Raw genomic sequence first — 25,720 nt, 5'->3', positions numbered from 1 at the left:
ACAAGCAAGAAAATTAATAAATCTGTTAACTTATGAATAAATTAATTTTAAATTTTGTTAATTAATGCAATTAATTTAATAGATATAATCTATTGACAGTAATTTAGCATATTTGTTTGTTTTGATAAATACACAATAACTTTAGAAATTAATTAAAAAATACATAAATATTTGGAGATGTGAGCATAAGGCACAGAAGTGTAAGCTAAATTTTCCAAGTGCACTTTAAGAGGAAGCATCCCTCATAGCTCAGTTGGTAAAGAATCGCCTGCAATGCAGGAGACCCCAGTTCTATTCCACAGTCGGGAAGATCCGCTGGAGAAGGGATAGGCTACCCACTCCAGTATTCTTGGGCTTCCCGTGTGACTCAGCTGGTAAAGAATCTGCCTTCTATACAGGAGACCTGGGTTCAATCCCTGGGTTGGGACAATCTACCCACTCCAGTATTCTGGTCTGGAGAATTCCATGGACTGTATAGTCCATGGGGTTGCAAAGAGTCAGAAATAACTGAGTGAACTTCACTTTCGCTTTTGTACTCAAGATTAATACATACACACACAGCCTAAGACAGCCACGCAGCAAAACAAGACTGAGCCTGTTAAGTGTCATATCACATACATACATACATGTCTGACACTAGATATTTGGATGGAATTCCTGATATCAACTAAAATTGCACTAAGTAAGCAACAATTTGAACAGGTCTTTTTTTTCCCCATAGTAACCTTTTAAATCGAAAACCAAGGGCAAGTCGGGGAAACCTATTTGATTAAAAGAAAAGGTTATGTATCTACACGTTCTTACAAATCTTGACTGGTGAAATGCTTTATTAAGGCAAATCTGGTTTCCTTTTGCTCTGCTTTGTTTTTCTTCTTTCTGCAGCTTGTCCTGAAGATTACTATGGGCAGGACTGTGTCCAGCGGTGTTCTTGTGTCTCAGGACAGTGTGACCCGGTGACTGGAAGGTGCCAGTGTCCGCCTGGCCAAGTGGGGGCCAGGTGTCAGCAAGGTAACAATGCCTGCAGGGTCACCTTGTTCGTCTTGGCACTAATTAAGCTAAATTCTAAAGGCAGATGCAGTGCCAGGGCTTATAATTAAGTGGGAATTGTTTACGACACTTTAAAATGTGGCTTTAATCATATGCAAGTACACACTCCTGTAGAGTTATAAAGGAAATAGTTTACTGGGGGAGTAAACAAAAAAATGAACGAATACAAACACAGAATAATTTCTGCATATTCTTAACTAGGAGCAAACTTTTAAATAACTAACTTTTGTAAAACTACCTCAAATTGTGTGTTGGAGGTATCTGATTACTAACAACAGAAGAGTTTTATGTCCTCGTCAGTTTTCAAGAAGGCCATTGAAAGCTGTAGGAAACATGAGAGAAGGAAAAAATACATGACCTTGGTTTAAAACTGTCAAGCTTTCTTTGTCCTAAATAATATTATTTATTATCATAATAAAAGAATTGTTCAAGGAAAATACGTACATAGAGGATGCCGGGCCCCTACAGCTCTGAGTTGGGGCCAACAGAACAGCTGTTTCTCAATGACACACACAGAGGAGCAAGTCTAAAGATCCTTTGTTGAAATACAAAAGTTGGGTGTGTGGGCAAGCTGGAGGAGCTTTCTTGAACCCCAGTGGACATCACAAAGATGCAGGAAGATTGGATAAAATGAGAAAGGGCACAGTATATTATCATTTCACGTCTTCACTAAAGAAGAGGGAACTGTAAGCAGCCTTGCTGCTAAAGAGAGGCTAAACTCACCCACACAAGTACATGACCCACATCCCATGACTTTGTGTCATATTCTGGGCTAAGGAGGCATCCTAATAACCAGAATCATTTTTCTAGCCTCTAATCCATACCGCATGCATGCTAAGTTGCTTCGGTCGTGTTTGACTCTGTGCCCCTCCATGGACTGTATCCCCCCAGGCTCCTCTGTCCGTGGGATTCTCCAGGCAAGAATACTGGAGTGGGTTGCCATTTCATTCTCCAGGGGATTTTCTCAACTCAGGGACAACCCACATCTTCTGAAATTTGAAGTGGGTTCTTTCCCACTAGTGCCACCTGGGAAGCCCCAGTCCATACTATGCCCATCCCCCCATAAAAATTACAGGCGCACAAAAACCAATCTGATTTTTTTTTTTAAAAAAACTGGTGCACATGAAAACCTTCCCTCATCTTAGAACCAAAATATGAAACCGTTCAAAGACTTTTTAGTGAAATTTTTATAAGGAGGAGAAAAGGAATAGGAAAATAAAAAGCAAGATGAACATGGAGCAGAAGAGTTTTGTTATGGAGCCCATGAAAATATTAACTGAATTTATTCCAAGCATCCAAAGGACATAATGAAAAAGTGTCCCCTATAAATTGTGAGTGCTATGCAGAGATACATGGGTTCATGGAATAAATGAAAAGACAACAAAGGGAAATGAAAACGTAAGCTGGCAGAGCTCAGAAAGAAGTGGAAATGAAAATTAAACCTCACATCATATAAATATAGTCCACAGTGAACTCAGGTAATGAGAGAATGGAATCTGCTGATGCGATAGCCATGTAAGGAGAATATACCTGAGGAAAGTGAAAACAATGAAATAGAAAAAAATAGATACATAAATAGAAAAGAAAATATTCAAATATAATCAAGATTTTTTCCCCTCTGAAAGGAAGGAAGATCTGTTGCTACAGATTGAATGAATACATTCTATCCCTAGAAATACTAGTTAGGCTTGATCATATGTGAGAGGAAATTCTATTGAGGATATAAGAAAAAATATGAGATCTCATATGAAGAGATAGGGAAAAAAGTCGGCCTGATACCTCACAGTAATATTTATTGCTAGTTTATGGCTATCAAAACCTACAAAGTTCTAGGGAAAATATGTGATTCAAGTATTTTAGACACAAACTTTTATTCAAGAATAACATGATGGGAAATAAACAATAATTTTTAATCATCAAAAATTGCTGGCAATATAGTAACCATAAAATATTTTGAAGAAACTACTAGAAGATAAATTTGAGCAACCAAGTAATGCATAGAAAATCTCTGGTAAAAAGGACATTTGCTGCTGCTGCTAAGTCACGTCAGTCGTGTCTGACTCTGTGCGATCCCATAGACAGCAACCCACCAGGCTCCCCCATCCCGGGGATTCTCCAGGCAAGAACACTGGAGTGGGTTGCCATTTCCTTCTCCAATGCATGAAAGTGAAAAATGAAAGTGAAGTCGCTCAGTCGTGTCCGACTCTTCGCAACCCCATGGACTGCAGCCTACCAGGCTCCTCCATCCATGGGATTTTCCAGGGAAGAGTACTGGAGTAGGTTGCCATTGCCTTCTCCAAAAAGGACATTTAATGGGTGTTAAATCTATTTTAATTAAGGCTAAGTTTAAAACAAATTAGCAATTATGGTGACATGGAATATGATAAATATATAGATATTTTACATGATAAAAAATGCTGAGATTGTAACATAAAGAGCATAAGCTCTAGCTTTTAAGCTCCCCTGGGGTATATAAGGCACCCCTAACCCTGCACCAGGATGGGGTAAGAGAAATCCTAGTGGGGCAGATGCTTTCATTTCTGCCAGAAAGGAAAGAACCGGCCACCTTGGCAGTGACAGTGGAAACTGTGTGGAAAGCACCAGCTTCCACCCCCAGGTGATGAGGAAACTACACCCTTGCAAGCTAAGATGGAGTCAAGGGGGTCTAGTGGGCAGTCAAGACTCTCACAAACACCAAGCAGCAATGAGGCCACTCCAGGCAAGTCAGTGAAGAGCGAGTAGGAAGCCACAAAGAGACACTTCTACCCCTCTTTCGGGTAGGATGTCAGCCTAGTGGAGGCCTAAACTCTTGCCGTGGCCCAGCAGGGATGAGGCACATTTACCCTTGCTCCCCTTGGCGGCTGTGTGGGGAACTTGGGCTTCAGCCTCTCAACGGATGAACCTCTTTCCTTGCCAGCGGAGTATCATAGGAGACTTGCTCAAACAGAAGATTTAAAGGAGATCCAGAGTCTCAAAATGTCAGGTTCATTAAAAAACTATTCATTATACCAACAACCAGGAAAATTTCAACTTGAATAAGAAAAAATAATCGAAAGACACCAACACTTGGATGACACTGACATCAAAATTATTTGATAATAATTTTAAAAGAAGTCATCATAAAAAATGATTCACTGAACAACCAAAAAAAAATTTTTTTTTAACAGAAACGTTCAACAAAGAATACGAGACATAAAGAAGAACCAAGCAGAAATTTTAGAACTGGAAAATACAAAAACCAAAACTGTAAAAATCTCAGTTTGGAGAGGACAGAGGAACACATTAGTGAACTCAGAGATAGATCACAGAAATGACCCGATTTAGACAGCAGATAAGGAAATGACAACAACCAAATAATAACAACAGAGCCTTGGGGAATCTGTGGGAGGGGAAAAATAAATAAATAAATAAAACTCAGACTTTTATGTCATCAGAGTCTTAGAGGAGAGGAGAAAGTAAGCAAGACTGAAGGAGTCAAAGGAACAATGACTAAAGATGTCCTAAACATGACAAAAAGTTTAAACCTACAGAATTAAAAACTCTGTGTGAGTGCCGAACAGGATAAACCAAAAGAAATCCACAAAAGACATAACAACGTCAAAATTCTGAAAACTGAAAAAGAACAAATTTTGCAAATAGCAAGAGAAAAATAACACCTACCTTACCTTCAAAAAAAAAAAAAAAAAAAGACTAGAATAAAATCAAGGTAAATAAATAGGTACAGACACTGCAAGCACTTTTGAGCAAAAGTAAAGCAGAAGTTATGATATAACTGAGCAGGACCCCAAAGGGCCTTCCCCCATATTCTCTGCTTTAGCTCCTCTCTGAAATACCTAGATAAAGTATTTGATGCCCATTTCCTGAGTTGTTTTGCAGATGTTAAAAAAAAAAAAAAAAAGAAAAACTCCCCCTCTCCAACAAATGGCGACAACAAACTACCTGACAACCTTGAGCACTCAGCTCCAGGCCTCCTGGAGTCTAAGAACTGATAATCAGCCAGTCATCGAGCTGTGCACCAGTGGATCACAGACCCAGGAACCCCTTTCCTCACCTGGCTTTTAAAAATGCTTTGCTGATACCCTGTGAGGAGCTGGGGCTTTTTAGAGCATGAGCCACCTTGCAGGCCCTGCAATAAACCTTTCTTTGGTCCAAACTCTGATGCTTCAGTTTGTTTGACCTTACCGTGTGTTGATCACATGAATTTGCATTAACAATGACATCAATATCAATGTTAACTTTTATAGTTAATAAGTGATTTTTATGTTTGTTAACAGGGAGTAAGATCTATGATAAGAGAAAAAAGAACATGATGTACGGCTTGAGAGTATTGTTTACTCACTAAGTAGTATCTGACTGGCTCTTTTGCAACCCCATGAACTGTAGCCCACCAGGCTCCTCTGTCCATGGGATTCTGCAGGCAAGAACACTGGAGTGAGTGTTCCCTCCTCCAGGGGATCTTCCCAACCCTGGGATCATTGCAGGCAGATTCTTTACCACTGAGCCACCAGAGAAGCCCCTTGAAAGTATTAGGTGGATTGAAATTTTGAATCAAGTGGTCAGGGTAAGTCTCTTTGAAGTGAAGCCTACAAGGGAAAAAGCAGGTACCAACGATGTTTTTTAGAAGGGAGACTGAAAGATAGAGCTGAGGGATGGAATACTTTTCTCTATAATATACCTTGATATACTGCTTGAAATATTTATTGTATAATTACAATAACCTTTCTAAAGTTATTCACACAATTCTATGTGAATATTGTTTAGGACTTAGAACAATGGAAAGAAACATTTCTAAGCACTCCTTACTTTTCTGATTGCTTTTTGTCCAAAGTTCTCTTAAAGTCCCATCTTTTAACTGATTCACCAGTTTCAGGAGTACATTTCAGCATTCAGATTGGAAGATGAATAGGCCTCCTGGGTGATGAAGTTGTTTTGGAAGGGTGAAAGGGACACAAATAAAGTTAATCTTAATAGTATAAGACATGGTGTCTTGATTCTGCTTAATTGCGTTAAAGGCAAAAACCAAAAATACATACGATGATGTTTCACACATTAATTGTACAACCTTATCTGTTTGTTTGTTTTGTTTTTTTTTAATAAAATTAAAATGCTTCTCTCATTTGATACTGTGGAGAAGGTAATGGCAACTCACTCCAGTACACTTGCCTGGCACATCCCAGGGATGGAGGAGCCTGGTAGGCTGAAGTCCATGTGGTCACTAAGAGTCGGACACGACTGAGCGACTTCACTTTCACTTTTCACTTTCATGCGTTGGAGAAGGAAATGGCAACCCACTCCAGTGTTCTTGCCTGGAGAATCCCAGGGACGGCGGAGCCCCATGGGTTGCCATCTATGGGGTCGCACAGAGTTGGACACAACTTAGCAGCAGCAGCATTTGATACTGAAGTTAAGTTCACCTATTCAGTTAAATAAAGGCGAGAGAGAAAGTGTCATACAAATCAAAGTATGTGTTCTGTTGTTTATTAGCCAAATACAAGAACAAGTTGGGTTTCTCAGGTGGCACAGTAAAAAAAAAAAAAATCTACCTGACAATGCAGGAGACACAAGAGACATGGGTTTGATCCCTGGGTCAGGTCAGTCCCCTGGAGTAGGAAATGGCAACCTGCTCCAGTATTCTCGCCTGGAAAATTCCATGGACAGAGGAGCCTGGCAGGCTACCGTCCATGGGTCACAAAGAGTCAGACACGACTGAGCATGCATGCACTTAGAGCAAGTTAAAACTTTTTTATCCCTCTAACGTCTGTTCTGCTAGCTAAAATAGCAAGAGAGTCAGAAGTTCTAGATTTGAATCTTGGGTCTTATCTTTTGGCTGCTTAAGTGTGAGCAAGACTTAAGTTTCTCAGCTGCAGTTTTCTCAAGTGTAAAATAAGAATACTGTTACCCACATCAGAGAAATATGTATAAGCATTAAATGAGATAATTCATGTGGAAAATATCATTATGTAAAGCTATTATAAACTAGAGGGTATAAATGGTGGGCCTTTGGCCAAATCTAGCCACAAATGTGTTTGAATTGGCTGACATAGTTTTGGCTTCCACAGTGCTATAAAACAATTTTAATTAGTTGCCAACTTTCAAATATTAGATGATTTCATATAAAATATGGATTTTGAGTTTTCCTGAAAAAAAAAAAAAGCATATTCATTGGCTATGTTGGGCGCATGTTCTTCATGGCAAAACAAAATAAATGTGAGTAATGGTTACTCTCCCACTGGTGGCACTTCCCATCATTCAGTTATTTTCCCTCTGACAATGAAGCCTCAATTTCCCTTATGTCTGGTTAGCTTCACTCGTGTGTATCTTAACTCCTCTTGCCAGTACATTTTTGTTTGCGTCACCTACCACTTTGTACTGAAGTGCTTTTCACATTTCAGCACAGAGACATTAAGGAGCAAATGACTAATGCATCTTTATCAATTATGGGATTAAATACATAAAATCTCCCGTCACTAATCTAAGATCGATCTCTGTTTTTCATAGAACATCTCCAGTTCCCAAAGTATACCAAAGTTATAAGCTCAATAAATATTTATGGAGTGGATGAAAATATGAATGAATGACATTGATGTGCTTACTACCTGAAGGATACATCTGAGTGGTTGTTTGCTTTGAGTATTTTTAAAAAATGATTTTGCTATATGGATTTGATTAGTCTCTCTGAAGCCGAGAAAAATATTTACTTGCGTGACATTTTTACTTAGTTTGATTTTTTGAATTTTTACTACAGTATGTCCTCCAACAAAATATGGCCCAAATTGTGAGCTAAAATGCACCTGTAAAAATGGTGGCCTTTGCAATCCTGTAGATGGAAGCTGTACCTGCGCCCTTGGATGGACAGGAGATTATTGTGAAAAAGGTAAGTTGATTACTACCTTCTTTTATTCAATAAAATCTACAGCATACTGCCATTCACTGACAAAATACAGTAGAAATCTGTGAAAGGGCTATTTTCCAATACATTTATGCAAGTTGTTTATAGTTTATGATTACATTTCTAATAAAAATAATGTTATGTTAATACCAGTTGATTTTGTTACCTTGTTACCGGAATACCACATGAAAACTCTTAAACTCTTAAGTAATTGAAATAGTATTAATGTGAAAGAGCTCCTGTGAGACCTAAATCCCACTCCCCGTCCAGCCAGTTCTTGAGGTGGGCAGGGCACAGGATGCGGGGCCCTGGGCAGACCCAGCTCACATCAGGAGTGGGCCCAGCTTCAAAGGGTGATGAGAAGGACTCTGGGACCAGAGGTCTTGAAACTGTACATCCTCAGGAGAAGTTTAATCATGTACCACCATAAATGTACTTTTATTTAGAAGTGATATTCATGTGCTGCTCCACATTAGAAAAGTTGACAATGAATGGATAAAAATAAATATCGATAGTTATTCTAGTGTTTGCTTTTCAAACCACAGTTAATTATTTTGTACAGCATTGGAAAGCACGCACCTAATTAGAGCACACTCTTTTAAGAAGATAGTGTTGTGTTTTTCAGAACATTGAGAAAGGGTAGTAAGACACAGTATGGATGAGAACACTGTTCTTGGGGCCTAACCTTGGGGCCCCCTGAGTGAAAAATAATCCACAGTGAACTTATACTGAGGTGGTTCCAACTATGGGATCTCTGGCTCCTTAGACCTGGGACTATGATGTGCTCTCATAATGGGGGTAATTACCCACCATCTTTCACCACTCATTTGACTGTCATGAAACTTGGCAGCACAGCGCAAGTGAAAGTACCTTGCAATGGGATTGCATAAGCCCTTATGCTAATTCCTGCTTTGCTGATACCATGCTCTGGGCCATAAGGACATTCACAACATCTCCCCAGTAGTTTCCCATCTGAAAGTGAGGATGATGACACTGAAATGACAGCCCATCTAAAACCAACATTCAAGGAAGACCAATTTTCATGGACTTTTTAAAACCATGGATCTCCTCTCTTAATTCATGGGAGATAGCTCCTATCAACATTGTGATACTCAGGACTCCTAAAGCAGAATAATAGCATTTTGTGTAGAATAGATGTGCTCTTGATTTTATTTTTGGTTTTAAGTTAGATAACCCTCAAGCATTTGGGGATGTGGGATATTTTAACTTCTGATTCTATCATTTAAACCTTTTATTATGGAACATTTCAAACATATACAAGAGTTACTGAGTCATGGGGTAAATACAAATGTAACCTTGTAACATATGGACAAATTCTCTCTCATGGGAGATTATATCATATTTCATCCTCATAAGCAATACATGGTTATCAAAAGAGTATAATATGCATGACTCATTGGAAAAGACTCTGATGCTGGAGGGATTGGGGGCAAGAGGAGAAGGGGACAACAGAGGATGAGATGGCTGGATGGCATCACTGACTCGATGGACGTGAGTCTGAGTGAACTCCAGGAGTTGGTGATGGACAGGGAGGCCTGGCGTGCTTCGATTCATTGGGTCACAAAGAGTCGGACACGACTGAGCGACTGATCTGATCTGATTATATTAGTGGAGTTTTCATATTCATTGTTATTATTATGAATAATGTTTAGCATCCTCTCTGATGGCTAAGGAACTTCTGCATTTCTTTTTCTATAAATTGTCTACTTATACTGTAAATAGTTGTCATTTCGATGCGCCCAGGGGAGGAGGTGAGCTCAGGGTCTATGTGGTGCACAGTCTTGGCCACTCTCATCACTGCAAGGCTTTTTTCTCCAAGATTACTGGGCTTCTTACATAACAGCTGACATCTTAAAACAGAAGTTGTCAGGTCTTCCTAAGACATAGACGTGATCTATCATCATTTTCACCACATTCTCTTGGGTACAGCCAGTTATGGATTCAGCCCACATTCCTCAAGAGGACTGACGATACAAAAGTATGAGTCCCAGGTGATGTGCTTTATTAAGAGCATCTTTGAATTATAGATTATGCATGATTCAAAAAGATTTTGTTTTCTTTTTTTGTTATAAAACCATCTTTTCTCTATTTTGTAAAATGTTGAGTCTTAATTAGGGATGGACTCCCCATTCTCAAGTTTTAAAAGAATTCAGCCTTGTTTTCTTTTAGGACTCATATGACACCATTTTTTACATGCAATTCTCTGATCAATTAAAAATATTTTTCTTGGTGTATGGTGTGAGGAATAGATTCATTTCCCCCTTATGTGGCTGTTCAGTTATCACACAAGTCTATCTCTCCCACTGATTTGAGATGCAGGCTTCATTGACAACTAAACATTAATATGCAGTTAGATATAGTTCCTGATGATCTACTCTATTGATCTGTTTATGTGAAAATACAATAGTGTTTTTATTAGGAAGTCTTTATTATATGTATTTGATATCGACAGAGCTAGCCACCCTTCATTACTTTCCTTTTTTGGGGATTTCCTGGTGCTATTCTTGTTAATTTGTCCTTCAAAATGAAATTTATAACCAAATCATCCAGATGCAGGAAAAAAAAAAAATCAGTTTTTTTCCCACTGTTCTATTGTCCTAGGGGAGAATCATTGTTTTAGGGAGAATTAGCATATTTCTGATATTAATTCATCTTATCCAAGAACAAACATGGTCTATCTTTCCATTTGTGTAAGCTTTTTGTTCCCCAATAAAGTAAAACACTGAATTTTAATATTCATATTATGACATAGCTATTAATTTTTTAATTTAGTCATCATTTTACTGAATTTTAAATGACTATTATTCAAATGTTTCTTCTGCATTTATGAAATTAGTAATATGATTTTTTTCTTTAGGCTGATAAGTATGATGGATTTATCAAATAATTTTTTAATATTACATAACCTTATATTCTTAGAATAAATATTAGTTGTGATATATTACTTTATAATATGCTATTGGCTTCTGTGTACTTTTATGAATTTGGCATGAATATCATAAGTAAAATTGAAGTATAGTTTTTTGTGCATTTTTTGGGGGGGTTTTGGAATTGATGTTATACTCACATAATAAAATCTATTTGGAATTTTCCTTCCTTTTCAATGCTCTAGAATATATATAAGTAATAAGGTGATGATCTGAACTGTAAAACTTTATAGGATTTACCTGTGAAGCTCAGGAGTGGCTATTTTTTTTTTTTAATTGGAGCTATTTTCTATTTTCTCTATTGTTTTTCTGTTATAACTAGCTTATCTAGGTTTTCTGCTTCAAATTAGGAAAATGTTGGTAAGTTGTCTTCTGTAACTTTTCCATTTCATTTAGGTTTTTGTATTTATTTGTAGTATACTTTTTATATTGATTCCTTTTGATGATCATTGAACATTTTTTTTAAAAAGTGTGTATTTGTACTTTTCCTCTTTTATCTTGATCACATTGGCTAATGATTTGTCTGTCTTTTTCATTAATTGTACTGTTTATTTCTGTCTTCAAATTCATTACAGGTTCAATTGTCTTAACTAGAGTTATTGGTCGTGTGGTTTCTCTTTCAGAATGTCTTCCTGGTTATTATGGTCCAGGCTGCCATTTTAATTGCACGTGTCAGAACAATGGAGTTTGCAATAGGTTTTCTGGAAGATGTGAATGCCTCCCTGGTTACCATGGAAGAGACTGTGAGCATGGTAAACAGAGAAAATGAGTGGGCATGTTATGATGTTAAGTTTAAAAAAATATTTTTAAATCATAAAATAATACATTCACATTATATCAAACTAGATAAGCTGTTAATATTTTAATGTTTATTCTTGTAATGTATTTTATAGCTCTAATTTAAGTTCTAGGTGCTGAGAACTATCATGATGATGAAGTAATTGAACTTCTTTATTTGTTTCAGAATAGATGCTTAAAAAAATGTCTGTGGTTCTATGATTATCTACAGTAGACACAGGCAGACACATGCATTGGAGTCAGCTGTTGGTCTTTTAGAATATACTGATATTTCTTTATATCATTTTTTCATTTGGACTCTATATTTTCAACTAAACTAGGAAAATGGAGAATTCTGCCATAATTTGTCTTTGACATCAGAGAACCCTGATGGACAATACAGCTAAGAGATTAAGATGTGAGAGCTTAGTCTCTAGAATTAGTTGTATATGGCCTGCCTCTGCCATATAAAATATGTATAAACAAAATTTTTATGTTTCCATTTTTATAGTGTATAAAATGAAGATAATAATAAACTCGCCTTAAAAGGTCATCATTAGGATTAAATACTTGGAAGCATTCAGCACTGAGGCATGTTGTAAAAGGCTTCACAGGTGGCACTAGTGGGCAATTACCCGCCTCCCAATGCAGGAGACATAAGAGATGTGGGTTTGATCCCTGGGTCAGGATGATCCCCTGGAGGAGGGCATGGCAACCCACTTCAGTATTCTTGCCTGGAGAATCCCACAGACAGAGGAGACTCGTGGGCTACAGTCCATAGGGTTACAAAGAGCTGGACCTGCTGAAGCTACTTAGCATGCACACATGCGTGCACATTGTAAAAGCTGATGAACAGTAATTACTTACAAATCAAGTCTTTTTTAAAGCCTCTGTAGTTGGTGGCTCAGATGGTAGAGAATCCACCTTCAATGCAGGAGACCTGGATTGGATCCCTGGGTTGGGAAGATCCCCTGGAGAAGGAAATGGCAACCCATTCCAATATTCTTGCCTGGAGAATCCCCATAGACAGAGGAGCCTGGCAGACTACAGTCTGTGGGGTCACAAAGACTCAGACACAGCTCGGTGACTAAACACAGCACAGTGATATTAACAATATTTTAAATTGTTTCCACTTGTTTCAACCTGTCTTTAGGTTCTATAAAACATATTTCACAGAAACAAATTCTACTAACCCTTTCTAGGTTTAGAATTATTGCCAGCACTCTGATGTTTCTTGGGTTAAGGTATATGAAAGTAAACATCATGTAGTTTTTTTTTGTTTTGTTTTCAATATTGGAATAAGAGATACAGAAGAGGGAAAAACAGTATCTATTCAAGGCCCACAAATTTCATCCTGTTTACAGTAGGGTAGCAAGGAAGATTTTGAGCAGACAAGGGACATCCCTCTGGTGAAAGAAATCTATAAAGTAGATACATTATTAATTATTAGGAAAAGTAGCCATTGATTGTGTCCACACAGGAAGCTATAGTGATGATCTAGGATTTCAAAAATCTATTCTGGGGTCAAAATGTAAATGGATGAATAGAAAAGTATATTGGAAGAGCAATTGACTGTATTTTGGCAATTGATTTGGACATACAGGTGAGGAAGATGTAGGAATCAAAGTGAAGTGAAGTGAGGTCACTCAGTCATGTCCAACTCTTTGCGACCCCGTGGACTGTAGTCTACCATGCTCCTCTGTCCATGGGATTTTCCAGGCAAGAGTACTGGAGTGGGTTGCCATTTCCTTCTCCAGAGGATCTTCCCGACTCAGGGATCGAACCCAGCTCTCCCGCATTTTAAGCAAGACACTTCACTGTCTGAGCCACCAGGGAAGTCAAAGATAACTCTAAAGTTCTAAGCCGATGGACCTGGAAGAATGATAATATCATTTAGACAAAAGGAAAAGTTGAGCAAACCAACGTTTATGAGCTCAGTTTTTTTTAATAATTAAAATAGGGGAGATAAAGGAGGCTTCCCTGGTAGCTCAGCTGGTTAAAAAAAAAAAAGTCTGCCTGCAATGCAGGAAACCCCAGTTTGATTCCTGGGTCAGGAATATCCCTTGGAGAAGAGATAGACTACCCACTCCAATATCCCTGGGCTTCTCTGGTGGCTTAGTCAGTAAAGAAAGAATCTGCCTGTAATGCGGGAGACCTGGGGATCTCTGGGTTGGGAAGATCCCCTGGAGGAGGGTATGGCAACCCACTCCAGTATTCTTGCCTGGAGAATACCCACGGACAGAGGAGATTTGATTTTTTTTAATGTATTGTCAACAGCAATTAAATAAGATCAAACAAAAGAAACCTTGCACTATATCTTCATTTTTTAAGAGTTAAAATGAGATTCGAAGATGGAAGACTGTATATCATACAAAATAATTCATCCTCGTCTCTTTTTGGTTTTACCTTCTTTTTCTGCTCTCTGATGTCAGTTTTTCTCTGATGTTGAATATATCCTGAGTAACTCCATTTATGCTGAAGTGTCACACACTTGAAGCCTAGGCAAATCCAACTCTAGGTGCCTGGGAAGGAGGGTTGGGGGACACAGAGAGAGGGAGAAATTGTGAAGAGCAAGAGTGAGAGGGAGCGAAAGACAGAGTGGATAACTGAAGGAAAAGGAAATTGCATACCCCTTCTGTTCCCACTGGTGAGTAGTGAGTATAACCATAGACAAAACCCAAGTAATAAATGAGAATCCTTTGCCTGCTGTCAAAATTAGCTCTCACATACCTCCCTCAGGCTGAGCATCTCCCTGGGCAGAGGACAATTTTAGCATTCCAAGGAATGCATTTGCTTGGACCACATGGTATCTAAACCAATTACTTCTGATGTTCAGCCACAAAAATATCTCCAGCCATGGAGGAAAAACAGATTGCATTGAACTTGCTAAGAAACAGTTCTACATTATATGTCTATGGGCTATCTAAATAAATTTTTTAAGGATTAAATTTCGCTGACTTTAAAACATGACTTCATAAGATGTTAACTTACTCCATACATATACATCATGTTCTCCATTATTTACTTTCTTCCTCTTTTTCCTCTCCTGTTTTCTTTATATCCCCTTCCATTATCTATCCCCAGGACTTCAAATACCAAGAGCTATATGAATCACCTTCCACAGATAGTCTCTTATTTATTTAAAGAATTTTAAATTCTCACTAAAGTTAGCCTGGATCTGAAGTTAGAAAACATTGCTATTTTAGGTGTTTAGGTTATTAGAGGGTTTTGATGAAGTCTTTGTCAGACTATAACACATTACAGCAAATCAACTTTATCTACTTGAAGATATCTTACATTTTCTTGTGGACTTTTCTAGACTACTGGTTGAGAATGGCACTGATATATTCACATATCTGCATGACTAAAGTACTGTCACTATGCTTCTTCATGTAATTTTTCCTTCCTTTCCAGTTCTTGTGCCTCTTTTCTCTTTCTTTGGTCCTGGGAAAGAGATTACCTAGAATATATCCTTTGATTTTTCCCTTATTTATTCTTAAAGCCAAAATAGTGTTTTGACATTTCCATTTTCTAGCATGCCTTCCTGGATTTTATGGTTTGAACTGTGCTCACATCTGTGACTGCAAAAATGGAGCCAGTTGTGATGCAGCCAGCGGACAGTGCATTTGCCTGGCAGGTTTCCATGGCAACCAGTGTGAAAAAGGTATAGCCAAGGTGTTTTTAAGCATTGAATGTGGGAATTCTGTGTGACTGTGAGATCTTTCCATCTGATGGGAAACATGTAAACCTGAATCTCAAACATGGAATAATCACCTGAGCTTCTGATGTGGACATTAAAGTGACAAGAATTCACTCTTACAAGCAGTAAAATGAGTCCTGATTTTATTACTGATTGGTCAAAATTTTTATTCTGCCCTAAATGAAACTATTTAGGATCTCAAAACACCACTAAAGCAGTTAGTCTTCAATGGAAAAGAATTCTGCTTTGAATGAGAAATATTTCATTAAATGCTTTGAAAAGGATGACATGCATTGGGTTCAGTGAAACAGATTCAAGGGCTTTATGAAAATGTTTAAGATGTGAACTAGGCATTCATCAGCAGAAGTAATAGCAGCCATGAATGTGGATGAAGATATATAGGTGAGAAAGTGGGCTACTCAGTTTGAAATAAAATATTATTAAGCCCTGGTCCATTCAAAACAATACAGAACCACATAAGTTTCAATAAATAATTCCAAGTTTCATTTTAGTTTCTACTATGTTTGCTCTTGTGCATATGGTTACAGCAACCCCAATAATTATAAAGATAATATAATGATAGTGGTCATTTGACTTTATGTGAATCAAAGTTCTTATCTTAAAAAAGGAACTATATATTAGTTCCATATCTTATTCACATAGGTCACTAGAACTTTACATATAGTATCTCTTGTTCATGCTTTATTCACTTATTCATTTATTATGTAACAATTTGAAAAAATGTACACGTATTACCTGCTTGCTATTTAAAGCCTGGGAATATAGTGAAGCTTACCATCTTCTGGAGAAACAGTAAATAAATAAATAGCATTATAAGGAAAACTAAAGTAATGCCTCCCTGGTGGCTCAGTGGTAAAGAATCTGCCTGCCAATGCAGAAGACACAGGTTCCATCCCTGGGTCGGGAAGATCCCCGGGAGAAGCAAATGTGGGTCACAAAAGAGTCAGACACAACTTAGCAACAAAACAACAACACTTAAAGTAATGTACTTGGCTGGATGACTCAGTCTCATTCCTTAAATTTCTGTCTTCAAAAACCTTGCTGCTGCTGCTGCTAAGTCGCTTCAGTCGTGTCCGACTCTGTGAGACCCAATGGACGGCAGCCCACCAGGCTCCCCTGTCCCTGGGATTCTCCAGGCAAGAACACTGGAGTGGCTTGCCATTTCCTTCTCCAATACATGCAAGTGAATAGTGAACGTGAAGTCACTCAGTTGTGACCGACCCTCAGCGATCCCATGGACTGCAGCCTTTCAGGCTCCTCCATCCATGGGATTTTCCAGGCAAGAGTACTGGAGTGGGGTGCCACTGCCTTCTCCGTCATTCTAACAGGTGCAAACCAGTGTTGAAGTAAGTCAATTTTAAGGTGCAAGTATGAACCTGTGTATAAAATGAAGCTTCATTCCAGAACTTTCCTCCCTTCTTCCAACCAAATAATCTCATTTTATCTTCCCACTATGCTTTTACAAAACAAAAAAAAAGAAAGAAAGAAACTGTATCTTAAATCTCAACTTAGGTGCATCAGTGAGAGCTCAAGGAGTTAATTTTTCAGCATTTCTCTTTCCTGGATAGAATGTTCAGCTGGAATGTTTGGAGACAATTGCCATCAACTTTGTGATTGTGAAAGAGAAAGCTCCTGCCACCCAGTAACTGGAAAATGCCTCTGCCCACCTGGGAAAACTGGAGGGAGATGTGAATCTGGTATGAACCAAAGCACGTTTGGATGTCTCTCTGACTCATGGGTTATGTGGAAATATATAGACATTTTCATACTAAGAGCATTACTCAAAGAACATTGCCTGACCACTGCTTGTTACCTTGCCTTACTATGATTAATCAGGGTATGTAGTTGTTACTTTATAGACACCCAAAACCAGCAGCACAACAGACAGAGCATACCTTGTAAGTACCTCAAAGTGATGCGGTTAAACATTGTGATCACAAAGTGATTCAAGAAAATACTAGATTTATAAGGCAATCAAGGTAAGGGCCAGATAGTATTCTTAAAAACAAAGTTCTCAAATACTCTTTGGGAATTGAAACTTATACTTTTTGTTTTGTTTTACTTACAGGAAGAACAGCCTTAAATAAAATTGTAATATTCAGGGACTATCTTTAAAAAAAAGAGAAAATAGATTCAATGAACCATTGACTTCTCGCATGCTGTTAAACTTAACGGATGCATACTAGATGGATAGGTTTTATATTAAATTCACAATAGTCCTGAAGGACTGACTGTGCCACAGATATAACCCAAAGTAGAGCATTTAATCTCAGAATTTACCTTCTTCATCTGGCTAAAAGGAAGGTTCAGTTCACTTCAGTTCAGTCGCACAGTCATGTCCAACTCTTTGCGACCCCATGGACTGCAGCACACCAGGCCTCCCTATCCATTATCAACACCCAGAGCTTACTCAAACTCATGTCCATAGAGTCGGTGATGCCATCCAACCATCTCATCCTCTGTTGACTCCTTCACCTCCTGCCTTCAATCTTTCATAACATCAGGGTCTTTTCAAATGAGTCACTTCTTTGCAACAGGTGGCCAAAGTATTGGAGTTTCAGTTTCAACAGCAGTCCTTCCAATGAATATTCAGGACTGATTTCCTTTAGGATATCCAATGGACTCTCAAAAGTCTGCTCCAACACCACAATTCAAAAGCATCAATTCTTCAGCACTCAGCTTTCTTTATAGTCCAACTCTCACATCCATACCTGACAACTGGAAAAACCATATCTTTGATTAGATAGACCTTTGTTGGCAAAGTAATGTCTCTGCTTTTGAATATGCTATCTAGGTTGGTCATAACTTTTCTTCCAAAGAGCAAGCGTCTTTTAATTTCATGGCTGCAGTCACCATCTGCAGTGATTTTGGATCCCCCCAAAATAAACTCTCTCATTGTTTCCACTGTTTCTCCATCTATTTGCCATGAAGTGGTAGGACCAAATGCCATGATCTTAGTTTTTTTGAATGTTGAGCTTTAAGCCAACTTTTTCACTCTCCTCTTTCACTTTCATCAAGAGGCTATTTAGTTCTTCATTTTCTGCCATAAGGGTGGTGTCATCTGCATATCTGAGGTTATTGATATTTCTCCCTGCAATCTTGATTCCAGCTTGTGCTTCTTCCAGACCAGCATTTCTCATGATGTACTCTGCATATAAGTTAAATAAGCAGGGTGACAATACACAGCCTTGACGTACTCCTTTTCCTATTTGGAACCAGTCTGTTGTTCCATGTCCAGTTCTAACTGTTGCTTCCTGACCTGCATACAGATTTCTCAAGAGGCAGGTCAGGTGGTCTGGTATTCCCATCTCTTTCAGAATTTTCCACAGTTTATTGGGATCCACACAGTCAAAGGCTTTGGCATAGTCAATAAAGCAGAAATAGATGTTTTTTCTGGAACTCTCTTGCTTTTTCCATGATCCAGCGGATGTTGGAAATTTGATCTCTGGTTCCTCTGCCTTTTCTAAAACCAGCTTGAACATCAGGAAGTTCATGGTTCACATATTGCTGAAGCCTGGCTTGGAGAATTTTGAGCATTACTTTACTAGCATGTGAGATGAGTGCAATTGTGCGGTAGTTTGAGCATTCTTTGGCATTGCCTTTCTTTGGGATTGGAATGAAAACTGACCTTTTCCAGTCCTGTGGCCACTGCTGAGTTTTCCAAATTTGCTGGCATATTGAGTGTAGCACTTTCACAGCATCATCTTTTAGGATTTGAAATAGCTCAACTGGAATTCCATCACCTCCTAGCTTTGTTCATAGTGATGCTTCCTAAGGTCAATTTGACTTCACATTCCAGGGTGTCTGGCTCTAGGTGAGTGATCACACCATCATGATTATCTGGGTCATGAAGATCTTTTTTGTATAGTTCTTCTGTGTATTCTTGCCACCTCTTAGTGTCTTCTGCTTCTGTTAAGTCCATACAATTTCTGTCCTTTGTTATGCCTCCCTTTTCATGAAATGTTCCCTTGGTATCTCTAATTTTCTTGAAAAGATCTCTAGTCTTTCCCATTCTGTTGTTTTCCTCTATTTCTTTGCATTGATCACTGAGGAAGGCTTTCATTTCTCTCCTTGCTATTCTTTGGAACTCTGCATTCAAATGGGTATATCTTTCCTTTTCTCCTTTGCCTTTCACTTCTCTCTTTACACAGCTATTTGTAAGGCATTTTAGGAATCAGCGAACTAAAATGGACTGGAATGAATGAATTTAACCAAGATGATCATTATATCTACTACTGTGGACACAAATCCCTAAGAAGAAATGGAGTATCCATCATGATCAACAAAAAAGTCCGAAATGCAGTACATTGATGAAATCTCAAAAATGAAAGAATAATCTCTGTTCATTTCCAAGGCAAACCATTCAATATCACAGTAATCCTAGTCTATGCCTCAACCAGTAAAGCTGAAGAAGCTGAAGTTGAACAGTTCTATGAAGACATACAAGACCTTCTAGAACTAATACCTCAAAAAGATGTCCTTTTCATCATAGGGGACTGGAATGCAAAAGTAGGAAATCAAGAAATACCTGCAGTAGCAGGCAAATTTGGCCTTGGAATACAGAATGAAGCAGGGCAAAGGCTAATAGAGTTTTGCCAAGAGAACACACTGGTCCTAGTGAACACCCTCTTCCAACAACACAAGAGAAGACTCTACAGATGGACATCACCAGATGGTCAATATTGATTGATTATATTGATTGATTGATTATATTCTTTTCAGTCAAAGATTTAGAACCTCTATACAGTCAGCAAAAACAAGACCAGGAGCTGACTGTGGCTTGGATCATGGACTCCTTATTGCCAACTTCAGACTTATATTGAAGAAAGTAGGGAAAACCATTAGACCATTCAGGTATGACCTAAATCAAATCCCTTATGATTATATAGTACAAATGACAAATAGATTCAAGGGATTAGATCTGATAGAGTGTCTGAAGAACTATAGATGGTGGTTCATGACATTGTACAGAAGGCAGGGATCAAGACCATCCCCAAGAAAAAGAAATGCAAAAAAAAAGGATGTTCGAGGCTATGTATTTCTAACATCATTTCCAGCACTAATCTGTGATTCTGTAACCTAGAATTTCAATCATGCTGAAAAAGCCTCAGTAACCTTCCAGGTCAGGCTGGTGGCTCACTGGTAAAGAATTCATCTGCTAATATAGGAGATGCAGGTTTAATCCGTGGGTCAGGAAGATCCCCTGAATGAGGAAATGGCAACCTACTCTAGGGTTCTCACCTGGAAAACCCCATCCAAAGAGGAGACTGGTGGGCTATAATTCATGGGGTCACAGAGTCAGACACGACTTAGTAACTGAAAAAATAATACAGCAACGACCTTCTACGCTACAGGAGAGTGCTAGTCACCTAACATCCATCTCCCCCACCCGACCTTGCTGCTGAGAAATAGAAGAAAAACGATTTGCTTTGAATGCCACGCCATGCCCTGCCCTAAACTTTGCTTATATTTATTTCATCTGTATCACAACCCCTTGAAATCATTGCCATTTGATTTCAATGGCAAATTTGATTTCAATGGGAAATCTTATTCCCATTTGACAGATGAGGAAGTGGAGGCACAGAAAGGAAAAAGTGGCAGAGCCAAGATTTGAACCCAGGTAGTCTGGCTTCAGACTTTGGGTGATGCTATTAGAAGGTGATACTGTATATGTAAACATCTGTATCTAGTCCAGAATAAGGAACCTCCAGTGGCTCATTAATAGTCTTGCATTCCTTCCAACCCCTCCTTCTTCCCTTCTGAGCAGACTTACAGGATAAGGCCAAGAGGTTTTGAGTATTAACTAGGAATCCTTTGGCTCTTCAAACTCAGGAGCTTACTGATATTGACATTTCTTCCCTGAAAATCTGCTTCATTTGTATCTTTAATCCTTGTGTTTCTACAAGTTTGTTTCTACAATCTGCACTAAAAGTTTCTTGAGAGTGGAATCCATGTTTACTTATCTGTTATCAAAAACATTTAGAATTAGGTCTAGTGCATGATAGCCTCAGCAAAATTTTTTTGAATTCATTCTTGCTTCCTTTCTCCATTTTCTGAATGGAGTCATGATAGAAGTACCTGAACTTGGTCACATATAAACTAAATTCATCAGAATACACATCCACATGACATCATGGTGAAGCTACAGGACACAGTCTCCAATGAAATGCTCACTAAAGGCAGTGCTTTATGCATTTGTGGATTCATCTAAATCCTCAAGAAAACCATTAATGTATATTGAATGCATATTATCAGCTAGGCATTTTCGCTTATACTAGATGCCTTTAATATTATCACTATGCCCATTTTCTAGGTGAGGAAGCTGGGCGCTGAAGGTTAAGTAAGTTCCCCAAGATTCAGTTCAGTTCAGTTCAGTCGCTCAGTCATGTCTGACTCTTTGTGACCCCATGAATCACAGCACGCCAGGCCTCCCTGTCCATCAACAACTCCCGGAGTTCACTCAAACTCACGTCCATCGAGTCGGTGATGCCATCCAGCCATCTCATCCTCTGTCATCCCCTTCTCCTCCCACCCCCAATCCGTCCCAGCATCAAAATCTTTTCCAATGAGTCAATTCTTCGCATGAGGTGGCCAAAGTACTGGAGTTTCAGCTTTAGCATCAGTCCTTCCACTGAACACCCAGGACTGATCTCCTTTAGGATGGACTGGTTGAACCTCCTTGCAGTTCAAGGGACTCTCAAGAGTCTTCTCCAACACCACAGTTCAAAAGCATCAATTCTTTGGTGCTCAGCCTTCTTCACAGTCCAACTCTCACATCCATACATGATCACTGGAAAAACCATAGCCTTGACTAAGACAGACTGTTGTTGGCAAAGTAATGTCTCTGCTTTTCAATATACTATCTAGGTTGGTCATACCTTTCCTTCCAAGGAGTAAGCATCTTTTAATTTCATGGCTGCAGTCACCATCTGCAGTGATTTTGGATCCCCCCAAAATAAAATCTGACACTGTTTCCATTGTTTCCCCATCTATTTCCCATGAAGTGATAGGACCAGATGCCATGATCTTCGTTTTTCTGAATGTTGAGCTTTAAGCCAACTTTTTTACTCTCCACTTTCACTTTCATCAAGAGGCTTTTTAGTTCCTCTTCACTTTCTGCCATAAGGGTGGTGTCATCTGCATATCTGAGGTTATTCATATTTCTCCTGGCAATCTTGATTCCAGCTTGTGTTTCCTCCAGCCCAGCGTTTCTCATGAGGTACTCTTCATATAAGTTAAATAAGCAGGGTGACAATATACAGCCTTGACGAACTCCTTTTCCTATATGGAACCAGTCTGTTGCTCCATGTCCAGTTCTAACTGTTGCTTCCTGACTTGCATACAGGTTTCTCAAGAGGCAGGTCAGGTGGTCTGGTATTCCCATCTCTTTCAGAATTTTCCACAGTTTATTGGGATCCACACAGTCAAAGGCTTTGGCATAAACAATAAAGCAGAAATAGATGTTTTTTCTGGAACTGTCTTGCTTTTTCCATGATCCAGAGGATGTTGGAAATTTGATCTCTGGTTCCTCTGCCTTTTCTAAAACCAACTTGAACATCTGGAAATTTCACAGTTCAGATATTGCTGAAGCCTGGCTTGGAGAATTTTGAGCATTACTTTACTAGCATGTGAGATGAGTGCAATTGTGCGGTAGTTTGAGCATTCTTTGGCATTGCCTTTCTTTGGGATTGGAATGAAAACTGACCTTTTCCAGGCCTGTGGCCACTTCTGACTTTTCCAAATTTGCTGGCATATTGAGTGCAGCACTTTCACAGCATCATCTTTCAGGATTTGGAATAGCTCAACTGGAATTCCATCACCTCCACTAGCTTTGTTCATAGTGATGCTGTCTAAGGCCCGCTTGACTTCACATTCCAGGATGTCTGGCTCTAGGTCAGTGATCACACCATCGTGATTATCTGGGTCATGAAGATCTTTTTTGTACAGATCTTCTGTGTATTCTTGCCACCTCTTCTTAATATCTTCTGCCTCTGTTAGGTCCATACCATTTCTGTCATTTATCGAGCCCATCTTTGCATGAAATGTTCCCTTGGTATCTCTAATTTTCTTGAAGAGATGTCTAGTCTTTCCCATTCTGTTTTTTTCCTCTATTTCTTTGCATTGATTGCTGAGGAAGGCTTTCTTATCTCTCCTTGCTATTCTTTGGAACTCTGTATTCAGATGCTTATATCTTTCCTTTTCTCCTTTGCTTTTCACTTCTCTTCTTTTCACAGCTATTTGTAAGGCCTCCTCAGACATGCATTTTGCTTTTTTGCATTTTTTTTTCCATGGGGATGTTCTTGATCCCTGTGTCCTGTACAGTGTCACGAACCTCTGTCCATAGTTCATCAGGCACTCTGTCTATCAGATCTAGTTCCTTAACCTATTTCTCACTTCCACTGTAAAATCATAAGGGATTTTATTTCTGTCATACCTGAATGGTCTAGTGGTTTTCCCTATTTTCTTCAATTTACATCTGAATTTGGCAATAAGGAGTTCATGATCTGAGCCACAGTCAGCTCCTGGTCTTGTTTTTGCTGACTGTATAGAGCTTCTCCATCTTTGGCTGCAAAGAATATAATCAGTCTGATTTCGGTGTTGACCATCTGGTGATGTCTATGTGTAGTCTTCTCTTGTGTTGTTGGAAGAGGGTGTTTGCTATGACCAGAGCTTTCCCCTGGCAAAACTCTATTAGCCTTTGCCCTGCTTCATTCCGTACTCCAAGGCCAAACTTGCCTGTTACTCCAGGTGTTTCTTGACTTCCTACTTTTACATTCCAGTCCCCTATAATGAAAAGGACATCTTTTTTGAGTGTTAGTTCTAAAAGGCCTTGTAGGTCTTCATAGAACCATTCAACTTCAGCTTCTTCAGTGTTACTGGTTGGGGCATAGGCTTGGATTACTGTGATATTGAATGGTTTGCCTTGGAAACAAACAGAGATCATTCTGTCGTTTTTGAGATTGCATCCAAGTACTGCATCTCAGACTTTTTTTGACCATGATGGCTACTCCATTTCTTCTAAGGGATTCCTGCCCACAGTAGTAGATATAATGGTCATCTGAGTTAAATTCACCCAGTCCCGTCCCTTTTAGTTCGCTGATTCCTAGAATGTCGACGTTCACTCTTGCCGTCTCGTGTTTGACCACTTCCAATTTGCCTTGATTCATGGACTTGACATTCCAGGTTCCTATGCAATAGTACTCTTTACAGCATCGGACCTTGCTTCTATCACCAGTTCCATCCACAGCTGGATATTGTTTTTGCTTTGGCTCCACCCCTTCATTCTTTCTGAAGTTATTTCTCCACTGATCTCCAGTAGCATATTGGGCACCTACCGACCCGGGGAATTCCTCTTTCAGTATCCTATCATTTTGCCTTTTCATACTGTTCATGGGGTTCTCAAGGCAAGAATACTGAAGTGGTTTGCCATTCCCTTCTCCAGTGGACCACATTCTGTCAGACCTCTCCGCCATGACCCTCCCGTCTTGGGTTGGCCCCATACGGCATGGCTTAGTTTCATTGAGTTAAACAAGGCTGTGGTCCATATGATCAGATTGGTTAGTTTTCTGTCATTATGGTTTTAGTGTGTCTGCCTTCTGATGCCCTCTCGCAACACCTACCATCTTACTTTGGTTTCTCTTACCTTGGACATGGGGTATAGCTGGTAAATGGGAGCTTAGGGATTTGAAACAAGCAGTCTGGATCCAGAATTAGACTTTTCACATCGCCACTAGATACTGCCTCTCAAGGAAAAGAAAGAGATAGGAACTGCTTTCAGGTGTCTATCTGCCTCATCCACTAACCAGAGTGAGTGCTGTTTAATTTAATTTAATTTAAAATTCACCTCCACAGTCACACATGACATTAAGTGCTCAGTGGCCACATGACTAGTGGCTACAGTATTGAATAGCTCGGTATAGAACATTTTCATCATTTCAGAAAGTTCTATCTGACAACATTTGGCAATGACTTAAAACTAGCCACTAAACCAGGAGAGCTGATGGACAAGCTGAAAATTAAAACCTTACTGTATGGAGTTTCTATGGACTAAATTCGCTATCACATAGTCTCTTTCATCCACAAGTAAATTGCCATGTGACAGTGGATGCTTTGTATTAACTTGCTAATTCTAGGTGGGCACCTCAAGGCCTCTCTTGTTGTGAGCTCTTTGGGGTACCCATGGCCTACACAGACGTACTGTGGGCTCTTTTATTTGCATTTTTATTTTCAATTAGGCACAGTTCATCTGTGATATTAACTGTGAACAGCTGTGTCTGTGCAGGCACTATAAAGATAAAAGACCTCATTTTAATTTGAACTCTGGTAAAGAACCTATTA

At 39.0% G+C, this 25,720-nt stretch overlaps 1 protein-coding gene across 8 annotated transcripts in view; it reads left to right on the top strand.

The window, feature by feature from the left end:
• Positions 1–25,720, top strand: part of LOC113892654 (EGF-like and EMI domain-containing protein 1) — a 687,432-nt gene that overhangs the window by 658,534 nt on the left and 3,178 nt on the right. For 3 of the 8 annotated variants that reach the window (XM_027541793.1, XM_027541787.1, XM_027541778.1), the window contains 5 exons: positions 883–1,008; positions 7,793–7,921; positions 11,508–11,636; positions 15,197–15,325; positions 16,951–17,079. In XM_027541793.1, the coding sequence (XP_027397594.1) occupies positions 883–1,008; positions 7,793–7,921; positions 11,508–11,636; positions 15,197–15,325; positions 16,951–17,079 (642 nt within the window). Of the gene's footprint in view, positions 1–882; positions 1,009–7,792; positions 7,922–11,206; positions 11,245–11,507; positions 11,637–15,196; positions 15,326–16,950; positions 17,080–25,720 lie in introns of those variants that run through there. The other 5 variants (XR_003511104.1, XM_027541838.1, XM_027541803.1 and 2 more) reach the window with 5 other exon arrangements.

The sequence above is a fragment of the Bos indicus x Bos taurus genome, chromosome 1 (genome assembly GCF_003369695.1).
Source record: "Bos indicus x Bos taurus breed Angus x Brahman F1 hybrid chromosome 1, Bos_hybrid_MaternalHap_v2.0, whole genome shotgun sequence".
Classification (NCBI taxonomy): Eukaryota; Metazoa; Chordata; class Mammalia; order Artiodactyla; family Bovidae; genus Bos; species Bos indicus x Bos taurus.
Note: the sequence above shows the minus strand (reverse complement) of the source record. Positions and strands in the feature narration are given on the sequence as shown.